At 34.7% G+C, this 16,175-nt stretch overlaps 1 protein-coding gene across 1 annotated transcript in view; it reads right to left on the bottom strand.

The window, feature by feature from the left end:
• The window catches only part of LOC129224987 (single-stranded DNA-binding protein 3-like), a 158,638-nt gene that overhangs the window by 32,204 nt on the left and 110,259 nt on the right, over positions 1-16,175 (bottom strand). Inside the window, exon 9 of the mRNA XM_054859535.1 lies at positions 3,678-3,738. Coding sequence (XP_054715510.1) covers positions 3,678-3,738 — 61 coding nt within the window. The remainder of the gene's footprint in view (positions 1-3,677; positions 3,739-16,175) is intronic.

Raw genomic sequence — 16,175 nt, 5'->3', positions numbered from 1 at the left:
AAGATGGCGGACCTGTCGCTACTTAATTCTACGATTCAGGGCTTTAATCCAACTCTGCCTCCTTCCCTTAAAGGGAATTCGTTGTTTTTAGAATAACATCTTTTAATATCTCTATCGAAAGGACGAGGTTACAGCTCCATAGAACACTAAATATACCATATAAGGTGTAACATACATTGTTACGATTGCAAAATTTTTTTTTAAAAAATCGCCTTCGATTTTTTAACTGACAATTAACAACTTTGATGTGCATTTTTTTACACATTTAGTAATGCTAAACAAAAGATGATTAAATGCGGAAAACAACCAATTTCGTCATTCCAGAAATTACAATTTTAAGCAGTGCCTGTGCTTTACTGCAAGACTTAGATCAAAACTATTAATTTCTAACAAACCAGTGAAAAACCGTTTATGGAAGGGAATATTTCCAGAAGCGCCCCGATGGGAGGCCACTGTAACCTCCCATCAGGGTAATAATTCTGTAAAAAAAAAAAAGTTCTTTATTCGGTAAACATTGTTAACAATTTGTCAAGTTTGGAAAAAATATTGCAACTTTGACATTCTTTTTTTTTTTAAATTCTTAAAAAATTTTTTATTATTCAGAGAAACAACAATTTCATTCGGCAAATTGAGAATTTCTCCCCTCACAAAAATTTTAGTTAGGGGCACCAAGTAGTATTTTATTGGTTTTACAGAATGTTTTGGAACGCGAGCAATAGGAGTGCGGGGTGGGGGGGGGGGGGGGGTAGGTGCAAATAAAACAGTAGTGCGCAGCAAAAATGCTCTCGATTTTAAGCTAGCACAGTTAATTTGAAATTAAAATTAATACATCGATGATATTTTTGTACTATTAACCAGCTTAGGAGCGAAAAGTTCTGCAACAGGATTTTGATACATTTTTCGTTTTCCCAGGTTTGATTATAAAATACCGACAGAAATTCCCTTAAATTTAATCGTAATCATAATGCTTTTCGGTTTCTACTCACTTACTGATACATAAAAAAAAATGTGGACTTGTCACTTTTAAGGATTGAAAAGCATACAAAGTTACAGAAAAATAGATGTTAAAAATAACACATAAGTGACATATTGATACAACGTTAATGCGATTACATTGAAGAAGTATCGATGTTCTTATATGGACACTCAAATCCGTCGTGATGATGATTCTTATTATTTCCTGACACCGATTTGATTAGGTTTAGTGTGTGTGTATTAATAATATGTTGGTAAAAGCTGCTGGTCCCATATACCCCCCAATGTTATTATATGCCTCTCTAGGGACGCGCACCTAACATTGGAAACTGCTTTAAGCATACATTTTTGTTTATGAAAGAACTAAATAAGATAACCCGAACATTTCAGAATAAGAGAGATAATAAGCTGGAATTTTGGGATATCTGGAAAAAACAATCATTCTCTGCTATGGGCGATTTTAATACTTTTAAAGTTTTATAATCTAAAACCAGTGAAACCAACATTATTTTTTATCTCTTTAACACACTCGAGTCTTTTATTCAACAACATACACACATGGTTGTCCTAAATCGATGAAATTTTAAATGAAGATAAATAAAAAACCTATCAAGTTCTTTTTTGTACTTATGTGTTTCAATTTTTTTGTGGCATAAAAAACCTCGAAAATTAACTATCGCTGCAAAACGGAATGAAATCCCCCCCTTCTCCAAAGAACGAGAGAGAGAAATAGTAGAGCTAGCTTTTGAAATTGAAGAACACAAGGTTGACTTCTTCAGTAACATCTGCAGTTGCCACATTTCACATTCCGGAATAACAAATTGGAAACCATTTCTCTATTCCCATTCGGGAACTAAAGCTGTAAAAAGATAAGAGCTTCAGCATCTGGCGTAAAGTAAGAGAGATAGACAGAGAGAAACTAAATTTTTCCCACCAGAAAATGAAGATTGCGTTCCGAGTTCGAAATGATCCTTTTATGGCCATCCTCCACTGTGCATTCTAATCAGCGACATTCCTCTCGGGCCGCAGAACATTAGGGAGGAGGTGCCCTGAATGTTGATAACCATTTTAATTTTCGCTCTCGTGCACATATCAACTTTCGCACGTGGCGCGGACTCCATAAAAGAGACTCATCGTTGGCGCCATCACAGCTACTGGCCAATAGAGGGCAGCACTCCACGAATAAAGCACTCCCTCCTACTGCATGTTCTACCGAAACCGTAACGGGTTATTACCCTCGAACCTAGATGAAGCCATTACCTCAAATGTCTTCAAGAGGTTTCGGTTTTATTTAGTTGAGGGCTGGCTTTCCGCCTTTCACAAAAGGTGCGCTGGGGGAGGGGGTTGGAAGATTCTTTGTCCTCCCCCTCTGCACATTAAGCTAAGCGAGAGTTTAGTTTCGAAATGAGCGGCTATTTGCGCGACAGCGCCCCTTCGGACCTCTGGTTACCATTTTCAGCTTAATTAAAGTGGAGATGAAGCACACATATCTGTACTAAACAGACTTAAGTGTAAGCTTTTTGTGCATTTTGTCATTTCACTAATCTACTAAGAGGTGGCTACAATTTTGAAGTCGGAAGACAGTAGGCAAACGAAAAATTACAACTAGCAACTGTGGCTTTTTTATTTTTTAATCATAATAGAAGCAGATCAGAGAATAAGAAAGTGAAAGGCTCTTATTTAAGTGTTACATTAACACTGTAGACTGTATGTTAAAAGGTACTTCCCCGAAAGACTCCCTTGGTAAGTCAATGTGTGATAGGAAAAGGGGACCTCGGGGTTATGTACATTAAAAGTTCCTTTTGTTTGATTTAACAAAAGGCTCATGCTACACACACACTGTAGAAGTCCTTAATCTGAACTTAAAATTAGTACAAAACACCATTCAAATCGCCACTCTTACACTTCACTAAATATACTTAAAAACATTGATGTAGGTCAACAAATATCAATTCATGAAAACATGCTCCCCTCTCCCCCTGCTTTAGAAGTCTAAAAGGATAAAACCATTCTATCACTCCTTAAAAAATGTCCTTTAACTATTCAGATCTTAGCAAAAATGAATGAACTAGTAAAAGCTAAAATTAGACGATGTATATATATCCTCTGCATGCAAGACTTAGGTTCTGATAAGATAGACTACAAATTGCATGAATAAGGTTTTCTAATCGAAAAAAGATTTTGTATACATATAAAACCATATTAAAGAAGATATTTGGGATGAATTTCTTTTAAAATGAACTGTGCTTCCTTTTACTTCTCACTCTATCCATCAGATTCACAGCTATATGGATGAAAAACCGCTCCTGTGAGTCAGAAGAATGAAGTAAAATAACTGTTTTGATAAATTTTAAAACAAATTTCGCTAAGTGTTACACGAATTGTTATTAAGTTTGTTACTGTGAGGAAAGAATAAAATTAGTTCAACTTTATGTGAGGTTAGTACAGTTAAAAGTATACACATGGCTAATCTATAATTGTTTAAGAAGAAATTCAGAAACATATTTTGCTGCTTCAGATTCACACGCTACAGTCAGTAAAATTAGATACCAAAACAAAATAGATATACAAATTAAATAAGTAAAAATGAATAAAGGTGGTATAAATATTCAGACCAGAAGTATCCAACTTCTGGGTCTTTGTCTAGTTTTCTCATACTAATAAAACAAATTTACTATTAGGAAATTTTTGAATTTCCTTACCTTGCCTGGAGGGATCCATACCACTTGGCATCATTGGCTGTCCAGGTACATTACCTGGAGGCTGCAAGATAAAATAGGATCATGAAATATGTTATGTAATCATTCATGTGCAAAGTCTGGAATTCAATTTACTTAAAACAAAAAGCATTTTTGTTCATCTTAGCAGTTCATTTGAAAGCGGGGGGGGGGGGTATCGGACCCTTGCAAAACAGGGGGGATTTTCCGAGTCTTAAACAGATTCTCTCTCGTTCAAAAAAAGAAAAAACATCCCCAAATTACGAAAAGAGCATGGGCAAAAGTTATTACTGTAGCTCATAGACTCAGAGCCTGATTACCGCTGGGGCATGCGGGGCACAGGCCTCGCCTCTCAGATTTCAGTGGGGCTCAAAATCCACTTGATTTATCATGCCAATTAAAAATAAATAATGATTTCACTCTGAATCTAGAGTACAATGGTATCATTGACATTTTTGCAAATGCCAAGACAAGGAAAAAAATCTCTTATTTGTTGATGAAAAACTCCCTTAAAAATTTCATATCTTTGCAAATCCCAAAACCACTCGAAATTTAGTCTGTATTTACCATTAAGTGATATATCATAGATAATTTTGATATTTACGGTTTACTGCAACCAATCTTATTTAACTATCGTATACTATATCTCTTCTACTTTTTAAATGTATACACTATGTTGTGATATGAGGTAGTACCACCAAATTTAGCTTGGTTCTGTAAAAACGTAAGTATGGAAATATTTTATAATTTCATTATACTGAATGAGAGGGGGGGGGGGGGGGGCACAGAATGATTTTCATGCCCAGTGTCTTCCCAAATCTTTGTCACAGGTCCTAAGGGGGCCCTGATATAGAAATGTGCCCATGTCGAATATCAGAATGATCGGGCTCTGCATAGACTAGCCCTTTTCCCTATAATAAATTTAGTTTTAGAATGGATTTTGAAAGAAATTTTTGATCGCGTAGACATTTTTCGTGAGTCTTAAAACTTAACCTTTAAAAAGGTTCAGATGGATTACTATCTATGGGTATTCATTGCGTAGAAATGTTTACTAGAGCTTTGGTAGTGTACCGTTTCCACCTCTTGTGTAAAGACGACAAGAGATTGCATGGTCTTTTAGAGACGTTTAATCAACATATTATTATGTACAGCTATATTACAATTTACAGATTATTTAATGTTACAAAGATATTTTGAACTGAGAGAGCCGCACTCCACGACTACTCTGCCCTTTGCATCACAAGAGTCTCCCCCGTTTGACTTATTTACTTTCTCTTATATACGGGGATTCGTTTGGCGGGGAATGCACCCCTGTTTACAACATTCAGACGATGTTGACAAAAATGCGCTAAGATCTTTTTCCTTCTGCTGTCTGGGGTCTCAACTGCGTTGACAAGATGGCTGAAAAATGTCCCCTATAGTGTCACAGACATCATATCACACCAAACGGAGAAAGTTTATGTGCACAACAAATGTCCAGCTTCGGATAGAATTCAGCTATTCTGAAGATCTAATTTCGAACCTTTCTCAGAAAAGGGGAGCAAAAACCGTATTTACGTTGTGGTCTTATACTTATCCAGCTCCCATACTGGTGACAGATATAAAACACCCGCGGTAACATGTTTTTCTCACGATGAGTGTGGTCTGGAAAAGAATTTCTAGACCGACCCCACACATTGAATCACAACAGCAAACAATCTGGAGAAATCGCATCGGTATAGTAGTATTATTTTAAAAAACTAACAAAATTCCACTGTAACCCACTGTTTAGCTACAGTGTGTCCTGAAATAGACTTTCAAAAATTTATAACACGAAAAGGGTTAATGACAAAAAAAAAAATTATTCTCGCAGAAAATTCATGTGTCGGGCCGTAATCCCCCCCCCCTCCGAAGTTGCAAATTTTAGTTCAAAATTTTACAGTAGATGGCGCTGCAAATAGTAGGCCTGTAAATCGAAGAAAAATAGAAAAATACATCATAATTTTTCGAAAAATGTTTTAAATAAACAAAATTACGTAACAATATTTTCAAATATCTGCCGTCGCGCCGGCTGCAACCACATGTCGTAATCTGAGGAAAAATCGGGGAATTTTAATTCTTCCTTTTTGACTTACTTTCACTATCTACAACGCAAACAACTACGATGAAAAATTTTTGAACTAAAATTTGGAACTTTGGGAGGAAACGTTACGGCCCACCACATGAATTTTCTGTAAGTATGTCTTTCAAAAAATCTAAATGGTTGTAAGATTGAGCCAATGCAGAAAATTTTTGTGTAATTCGATGCGCAAATACAGTATTGGCACAAACTCACTAATAAGGTAGAAAATATTTTGTGTTGTAGCATGCTTTCCATAAATGCTGCTGCAGTTCTAGTTTCATTTAAGGGAACATCAGTAAATCATTTCAATGATAAACTGAATATTTAAAATATTAGGACCATCCGAACAACGCATTGAATTCGCGAGACATAACTTACAAAAATGAATCAACTTCGAACTTATTATTTTGCTTTTTTGCCAGTAATGTATCTGACTGCCATCTATTGCCCCAAGACAGAGCGGAGGTTCGCCTACCATTTGCACCCTACCATGGTTCGCCTACCATGGTTATCTTCAAATTTTTAATTTTGCCATTTACATCCTTTTGCTTCTCACTGCCTCATATAATGTTCCTAGTTTTATTAATTGTTGCTATTTCCATTAAATTTTTTACCAACATGTAAAGAAATCGTACTAGGAACAATAGATTCCGATGCAATGAATGAAGTGGTCAAAGTGCCACGTGAATGAAGTGTCAAAGTGAATGTTTGATAAACTACAAGTAGCTGATTTTTTTTTTTTTTTTTAAATGTATTTCAAGTTGATGAATCAACAGATATAAAAGGTTCACTATTCTTGTTGACGAAGACGGCATTCAAGATTATTTTATCTTCTGCAAAGAACTTTCTCATCATGCAACGTGTGATGAATTATTCTGCATTATAGCTAAATTAATAAAAAACAACGGGAAACCGTGTTACAACTGCACACGCTCATGCAATGATGGAGTGGTTGCAAAGAAGGGAAATATCAGAGGGTTCATATTGAATGCAAAAAATCAAAATCCAGGTGTTCAAATCGGTTTCCTACATCGCGAAACTCTCCTAGCAAACAATATGACATATAAGCTGAAGTTAGCCACGGTTGAGGCTGTAAAAACCGTTAACTTCTTACAATTAAGGCCACTAAATTCTCATTTTTCAATTTACTTTCGGAAGACGTGGGTTGCAGATCATCACTCCCTGCTTCTTCACACGGTGGTTCGCTGTTTTTCGAAATCAAGGTCCAGCTAAGAATTTTTGAGTTGGGGGACGAGGTACAAATTTCTGATGTTTCACGGTGAAACGAAACATACTAATTTATTACACGAACTATGTATTTACACCTTGAAAGAAAAGCTTAAAATGGAGATAGAACATTTGCCCACGGTTCAGAACAAAGTTTAAGCACTACTTCAAGTTGATTGGCATAGAACAATATGACTGGGTTCGTGATCCGTTTACGAATCAGCAAGGAACTTTCTTCTAAGAAAATGTTAGTGATCTCAGAAGCGACAACTCCTTTAAACTGGGGTTTAGCGCCTTTGGATGTGTATTGGCTGTTAGTAAAAAGAGTATATCTAAAAATTTCTGATCACGTTATTCATGAGCTCTTATTGTTACCATTAATTCTTAGCATTAGCCTTTTTCAAGAAGAACGAAATATTGTAGCCAGATCCTCGATTTAAAAACTTCCTGTAGCTCTTATCATCATAGAGCTGAATAAAAACCGTCACTTTCCCTCAAGGCAGGCATAATTTTCTCAGTCGTGTTAGGTGAAAATTTGGTACTTGCTTGTCATAATAATCATTAAAATTCATTATGAACTTTAATTCAATTTCTAAAACAACTGAAATATTTGAAAGATTAAATTTTAAATTCATATGGAAATGCCGTTTTTTTTTTCTTTTAATTTCCTTGCTTCGATTAGTGAATAACGAAAACATTGTCCATATTGACATAGGGGGCAGTAAGAAGCAAAGGGATGCAAGTGGACATTTTCAAGTTTTGAGTAAAACGCGTTTAAAGATAAGATCCTAGGTAGGCTTTCATTGAATTTTTTTCTAAATCAAGTTGTATAGCAGCAACTACCAGGGCTACTAGTATCATCTCTTGCCCCAAGACAGAGGAGAGGTTCACCTACCATATGTACTTGTTATCTCCAAATTTTTAATTTTGCCACTTACATCCCTTTGCTTCTCACTGCCTCATATGAAATTTGGTTTAGTGTGCCGCAAGAATCGAGCCAACTATCAAGTGTGCCGTGAAGTAAAACAGGTTGAGAAGCACTGACCTTGACCATTCCAAATTTTCATTCTTACACTTTGCAAAGCAGAAATTACATAGAGAGGCCGCACTATACTAATAAATTATCATGAGTTACATTTTGATTCAAAACATTCCACTACCGAATCTCAATTGGTTGTTAATTTAATCTTAGATATTGTTGCAAGTTTATGAAGCACGTTTTTGAAACTGCATTGAAACATGAATTAAAACGCAAACCAATCCGCCAGCTACTTTATTCGGTCTCTTTGCGAGATTGGTGAAAACTTCTCGCAAAGCGATCAGGTTATCATAACCCCGCTCATCTTTGTACCACTGTATCCCATAATTCCGGCTTCAGTTTCCTCTGCTTTTTAACATAGACGGGCGCCTCTCTATGTAAATTTCTTTACTCTATGTTGCAAAGCCACTTCAATCATTTTGGGAAGGCAAGTATTGCCGAAATTACAAGCGATATAAATTGTTATTCAGCCCGAATTAGCAGATGTATCGCCATGGGAATATTTACCAGAAAAAAACATAACCTCACAAACAATAGCAAATTCAATGTTATTTCTTATCAATTGGCTCGTTTCAACAATAAGCGACATTATTCATGCGCCTATTCTTGCTCGCCAAGTGTCGGCATCTCAATAAGGAACATTTGCCAATAACACCGGTACAAAAGCACGTTTTAGCACCAGCCGAAAAACGAGCTGTAATCAATAAACCAATTGAGATCGTCACAGCTTCCAGCATATTTGGAAGCGAAGACAAACAATAAATCAATGAAATCCTTCAAGGTAGAAAAGCTCGCGGTACAGATAACTAATGCATTATTTCTGTCACGTGCAGCGACAGAAACTTTATTGATAGATTATTAAAACTGATGCCTTTTCTGAAGTTCTCAAGGGGGATCATTTCCAATCGGGAGCCACAGTTTGCACTACATCTAGCCAACGAAAAGCGGAAACTCGCTGAATGGACCACCAAGAAAAAGTTTTAGCAATAGAGCTTGTGTTTTACAGAAATAGAAATAGAATAAATTGGTACATACCTTTCATTCTTACAACTACCAAACTGAACAAATTAGTTTTAAAAAACATCCCCCCCCCCTTCTAGTTCAGTTTATTTTTTCTGTTTGCAAGTGGTATTTTAAATAAGAATAAATTTTGAGGGATGCTACTCATTCGTTGATGTAAAAACTGCCCTTAAAATATAGATAAAATCGAGAAATAAGTTTTAAAAAAAATCAGTTTGTGAAGCATTGCAAATGATTTCTTCAATACAAATACTTCTTTATAATCACTATACGTAATAAAAATACTTTTTGGAGAAATAGAACCAACCGACTTTAAAACTGTGACTGAAAATTGCTCTAAAAAGGATTTTTAAAAAATATTTGAACATCATCGATACTATTGTCAAACATCATTTTTTGAAGTCGGCGCAAAAAAAAAATGGTAAAATGATGTATAAACAATTCTTGTTTTCATTTTTCAGGAAAACCAGTCAAAATTAAGAATGAACACTTTTCCATCATACAAACATCAGGGAGCAGCCAGAATTTCATTTCGGAGGGGGTCCATTAATGTAATTAAAGTTTTCAAGAGAAAAAACATAGTCCCAATAGCAGATGTCCTCAAATTTGATTTTGCTTAAAATCCGCTAGCAAACTAATATTTAGAGGATTTTAAGCAATTATATATATATATATATATATATATATATATATATATATATATATATATATATATATATATATATATATATATATATATATATATATATATATATATATATATATATATATATAAAAGTAATTATTAGTTTGAGAAAAACCTAGCCTATTTAACATGTGTCTTCAAATCTGATTTTGTTTAAAATCTTCTAACAAACTAATATTTTTGGTTTTAAAATTTTTAACCCAAACCTCTTTTAACAAAATAACTCAGACGTCAGACCATGCTTTGGCTTTGAAGTTGCTTCTTACGAGGAACTGCACTTTTTGTCAAAACATCACTTTTTGGGGGAAATATTTAAGTTTTTTAATGAAAAACGAAAAAAAAAAAAAAATTGAAAATTAACTTGAATTCTGAAATTTTGAATTCAAATTATTTTTTCGCAATCACGAGTTGAGACAGGACCCTGCTCATTGGGGGCTATTGTTTCTAGAAAGGACTCCTGTCCCCCTAAGCCTGCCCCTCCTCCTGGGCGGTTACATATGTATAGTTGTGTGTGTGTGTAGGCGCGCGTGCGTGCATGTGTAGGCTTGTGTGTGTGTGCGTAGAATTGTGTGTATGCACCTAGGCATGTGTGTATACACGTAGGAGTGTGTGTATGTGTGTAAAGGTTTGTGTATGAGCGTGTGTATATATGAGCGTGCGTGTGTGTAGGACATGGACGCACCGACCAGGAGAAACGGATTCCAGTAGGCAGTGCTCGGAGCCGCGCCTGCAAAGGACGGTGGGCGGTGGTGCTGCAGAGGCCACCTGGTCCAAGCTGAAAAAGGCACGGACACCAAAAACGGTCAAATGAGAGCAATAAGCAACCGTGATTGCTCAAAAAAAAAAAAAAAAAATGCATGCAGAACTCAAATTCGACTTTTAGTTTAAATGTATGCGAGAGTTGTTGATTTTTTTAAAGCTATTGCATACACTATGTAGTAGTGTTTTTTTAAACCTATTTTGCGGATTATTGAAACACCCGCCCAGCTGAGAACCGCTGGTATAAAACATGAAAGCAGAAAGCTCTGAAGAGAGAATACATTAAAATGAATTATGGGAGGTGGGGGGTGAAGTTCCTATTTTATCAATTGATTCGTCAAATTCTGAGAAGTCAATAAGCCATTAGCATTTGCACAAATGCATCAACATTAATGCCATTGAAATTACAGTTCATTCCATTTTCACAAGAAATCGATGAAAATAAGAGTAGATATAAATCCTCAAATGATTTCTATATTAATAATTCAACCAGAACATTTTGCCGACATGGAAAATAACTGGCCATAAAAAAAGACTATAAAAGATGTAATTAAACGAGGCTAAACGCTAAACCGATATACGAAGACTAAAAAAAACGTATTATTCTAATCTGACATGAACGAGAAATATTCGTTATCAAAAGAGAGAAGTTAGCGGAAATAGAGACTGGTTCGATATTTAATTTACCTAATTACGAGCTGTATAAGACTTTCAGAACAGAAAGTATCTGAAAAAAAAAAAAGATATGGTTGATCTCAGCGAAAAAAGGGCAAAATTTACGAACAAATTAAAATTAAAGCGCAATTTTTCGCTTCCAATTTGTTTTAAAGAGCTGAGGTCGACAAGTGATAACAAAAATGATTTTTTTTTTTTTTGGTAAAAAAAGGTTTGAAAATGAAAAAGCAAATACTATTAGAAAGAGAAATAGAAGTTAAATGTGTATCGAAATATAAATGAGGGCAATAACTGGTTTTGAAAAGGCCTTATCATTTTTATAAAGAGGCAATCCGTAAACGAGGCGTTCCGGTAATTTAACTCGTACGCGTATGATTGGTTGGGGTGGAGTGCAGCCCCTTTATGGACGAATATTTGACTGATGAAAAAGATTATTACTAAAGAGCAACCCTTGATCGATCGCGAAAGGAGGATCGTTGAGATGCTAAAATAAGCAAGGAACGAGTTTTTTTTTTTTTTTTTTTTTTTGCAACTACAAAAACGCACGACTATTTTTCTAACTGATAAATTGTTTGCAATGATATACTTTGTCTTGATTACGAAGGTGGGATCGTATTTCTCTTTTAGCTGGAACTTGCACGCTGTTAGGCATTTTAGGGGGAATAAGATGTTGCTGTGTGTATTTATGTAGGTCTCATTCAATGAGATATATCACAGCTGTAAGAATAATTTAGAAATTCGTGGGGCTGGATATCAGCGATTTACACACACATCAAGGATTGAATTCGCAAATTTTTCAGCAACAAAACGCCAGTTGAATTCCGAATCGTGATCGATTTAATGTGAAAGGTTTTTTTTTCAGGACAGCAGTACTGGAACGGCGTTTCAGACCAAATCACCCAGACACACACATATCGTCGCATCAGAGCAACAGTAGGATATCTTAGTGTTATTCCTGGGCTTAGATGTCTTACTGTTGCTCTGAGGCGATGATGTGTATAACGTACAGTTCAATGCAAGTATTTTGTAAAGTAAATCCCAACAAAACATGAATGTGAAAAAGGAGTCAAGTTCGGTCGAAATGAGGTTCGGGGTAGACGGTGTCACCGACAAAAGAGTTCCGATCAAAAAAGGTACCAAGTTCCATAGCAGTTCCTCATAGATATTGAACTTTTCCATGTTCTTCAATTAGAAAACAATTTTTTAATTTCTTTGATATTGGATTTTAAACTTGCGGCTAGTTTCAACCATCTGTAAACTGTTTTCAAAATATTTGACTAATCCAACTATAATGTAACTTGCCAAGTTAAATCCAGTATCAAGCACAGGAAAATCCAACAGCAATGAGGAACTGCTATGAAACTCGATACCATTTTATTTTTTTACAAAAAAAAGTGAGAGAGCCGTAAAATCTACAGATTTTTTTTTCTAACATAACGTCACCTCAGGCCAATTGCAAGATGCGACATGTGAGCAGTGCTATAGTTGGAAAATATTTGGGGGGAACAGACCTTTTTAGAGGTAGGTGTCATCGTTAATGGAATTTTGTTGGGTTAAAAAAGGTCTGATTAGAATACTTACGTTTTGTTTAATTTAAAATAAATAAAGAAATAAAATTTGAAAATGAGAAGCTGATTTAAAAGAAAATTACATTAATCATACAGTTCATATTCAAAATTATAAAATGATTTTTTTTTTAATTTAAAATATTGTTTGGTAATATGTCTTTTCATGCAAATATGCGAACGACAATTTTATTAAAGAGTTGCTCATAAACCTCATTTAATATTTAAAAATTAATATCATATTTGAAGAGATATATAGAAAAAGATTTTTTTTTTTTTTTTTGAAAAGTTAAAATATTAGAATATTTATTCAAGTGGTTCAGAATATTAAAATATTCCACATTAATTCTTCGTTGAATATCAGTATTCTTCTTTTCAGTTTGTTTGCTTTTTCATATTAAAATGTGTCGTGTGAGTGATATTCCTGAATTCCTGAAATTTGTACAGTAAAGCTGAAGAGAAATAAATAACCTAACTCAAAACAAAAAAATGAATAAATAAATAATAATAATAACAATGTTAAAAATAACAATAAAAATAATTTTTAAAAAATTATAATTAAATTAGTATAAAAAAAATTTAAACAAAAATTTGTAGATACTGCTGCTTACCTGCTCTTGGCAGAATAATGGCTAAGACTACGTTTCATGTTTCAATTTCATTTTCAAAAAGGGGGGGGGGGGGAATATCTGAAACTCTCTCTCTCAAAAAAAAAAAAAAAGAAAAGAGAAGTATGAAGAATTTTGAGGTCACGGGAGGTCACAGTGCCCCAAATTTGCTTATTCGGCAAATTTTGTCTCACGATTCAGCAAAATTATCACCATTGGGCAAAATTTGGAGTTCCATTCGGTGAATTGATAATTTCCAATATTCCAAAAATTGAAGTTCGGGACGCCCCTGCACCCCTCTACCAGAAAACTTCTTCATTGTGCCCCTACGGGCAGGTATTAGAAATGAAGGAAATCCTTTGGATAAATATATAATTACATTTTAGATACATACTTACAGCCGTGGCACTCATGCTGGTACTAAAATCAAGTTTCAGCTGCACATCAGACTTTAAATTCAACAACAGAGGAAAAAGTAATTGCAATAATGGCCACTAATATGCCTTGCTGGATCATTAAATAACCGCTTTGATATTTTCTTTCTTCAAGTGCGTTATTACATACAGGAATAATTAATGAGTTGTGATGATTTATTAACCGGTATAGAACTATTTATAAGAAGTATTTAATTACCAGGCTTTGATTAATTGCAAAGAATACTAGCGATTAATCTCCTGTCAAAACAAAAACAAGCGAGAAAAAAAATTTATATCATTTTATGATGAATTTAATTTTTCATACAAAATTGTGTTGTGTTTTACTTGTTGCAAGAGTGCATTTATTCTATGAATCTTTTCAATGTCTTTCTTCCAACAAATTAAAATGTCGCAGTTTTTTCCTCCGAGAAAAAAGCAAATTGGTGTCAAGGTAAGATTTATGAATATGCTTGCAATGGAAACTAAAATAGAAAAAACTTTCATCAATTTTCCCCCTTTTCAATATTTCATTCTACTAGTCCACGCGAGATTTTATGAGGGGTAGTGTCTGCTAGAATCAGTTGTAATATTTTATTTTTATTGTAGTTGTAATATACTTTTTTAATAACTCACAATAAGTCAATAAGAAAATATCTTACGTATCGAAATAAAAACCTTCAATATCATATCATATACTGTGCATATTTTTGAACTATAAATTAAAAAAAAAAGTAATAACTGTGGTAAAACTTGTACTGTGGAATATTTTAAAATGAATCAAATTTTACATCTCTCTATCGAGGATTAAATAAAATTATACCACGGAAAAAAAATGACCACTGATTTGCATCATCAAATGTTGAAATTGCAGTTTTCCGCCAACAAGAATAGCCAACAAACGAAGTTAAAACAATCGTTGAGCAATAATTTTGGATTTTTTCACTATAAACCTTAAACAAGCTACAACATTTTCTAATAAATAAATAAATAATAACGAGCTGATGTGACACCACACGACTTTCTTTTACACTAATATAATGATAATAGTGCCTTGGAGTAAGCAAGGAAACACTTAAACCATTTTCACACCCTAGTTCGTCATGAATCGATGCAAAATATGCGTTTTGCAGAGATGAATTTTCCCAATATCGACAATTTTAACGTGATTCAATAGATAACTTTCTTAATATCGCCAAAATGAAACGAAATTGAAAAAATAATCTTTCGCCAAGTTAGCGACCAAAAGCTTAGCGATATAAGCCAAATGTTCACCAAAATATAACATTTCTTGAGTTTGCATTGATATTTTCGCTTATTTTCCCCCAAAAGGTGTAAAAGACCCCTTTCGGAACATCCGAAAGAGCCCCAAAAGAGAGACACAACGAAACCTTACTAGGAGTCTACAAAGCAATTTAAACTTTCTACGACATACCGTTTTCGAGTAATGCGAGATACGTACATACGTCAGGGGTGCGCCACTGAAATTTTTAGAGGGTGTTTTGAGGGGTGTTTTTCTCTTTTTAGGCGGGCTCTTGCTTTGGAGGGGGGATTCGCGATTTGGGGGGGGGGGTTGCGCCCTTGCTGTTAGGGGGCACCCCTGCACACGTACGTATATGCATACATTCATACGCACATACAGATGTCAAGAGAAAACTCGTAATAATTCACTCGGGGATGGTCAAAATGGATATTTCGGACGTCCATACGTTCTTTGATATATATATATATATGTATATATATCCACTCAACATTCATTCGGGGATGAGTAAAAGGGAGTAAAAATCGCATTTGGAATAAAATCGAGTCAACGGGAATTTTCTTCATTCAGAAAAAGGGCAACTGTATGAACCCGTGTCGGAGCATTCCCATATAAAATAAAAATCGCATTTAAAATAGGTCGAGATTACTCTGATGTTCTGCTTTGGGCAACTCCATCTTTTAAAGTGTGATAGACACAGTTCCACTGTAAAAAGCTAAATTATTCAGAGGCGTCCCGAGCTGAAATTTTTAGGAGGGAAGAAATTTCCAATTTGTCAAATGAAACTCTGAACATGGTCGAATGATAAAATACGAGCGTGCACACATACCCTCATCTAAAGAAAAACGATCATCATTTACAAAAAATAAATAAATAAATAAATAAATAAATAAAATAAATAAAATAAAATAAAATTTAAAAAATAACAAAACCTGTGACCCTCTTCCTCCAATCAACTCTAATTTGAATTCTGAAGCTTTGAATTCAAATTATGTTTTTCGCAATCACGAGTTGCGACAAGACCCTACTCATTAGAGTTATTGTTTCTAGAAATGGCTCCCCCCCCCCCAAGCATGTCCCTCCTCCTGGGTGGTTATGAATGTATAGTTGTGTGTGTGCAGACTTAAGTG

This window comes from Uloborus diversus, chromosome 6 (genome assembly GCF_026930045.1).
Source record: "Uloborus diversus isolate 005 chromosome 6, Udiv.v.3.1, whole genome shotgun sequence".
NCBI classification, from domain to species: domain Eukaryota; kingdom Metazoa; phylum Arthropoda; class Arachnida; order Araneae; family Uloboridae; genus Uloborus; species Uloborus diversus.
Note: the sequence above shows the minus strand (reverse complement) of the source record. Positions and strands in the feature narration are given on the sequence as shown.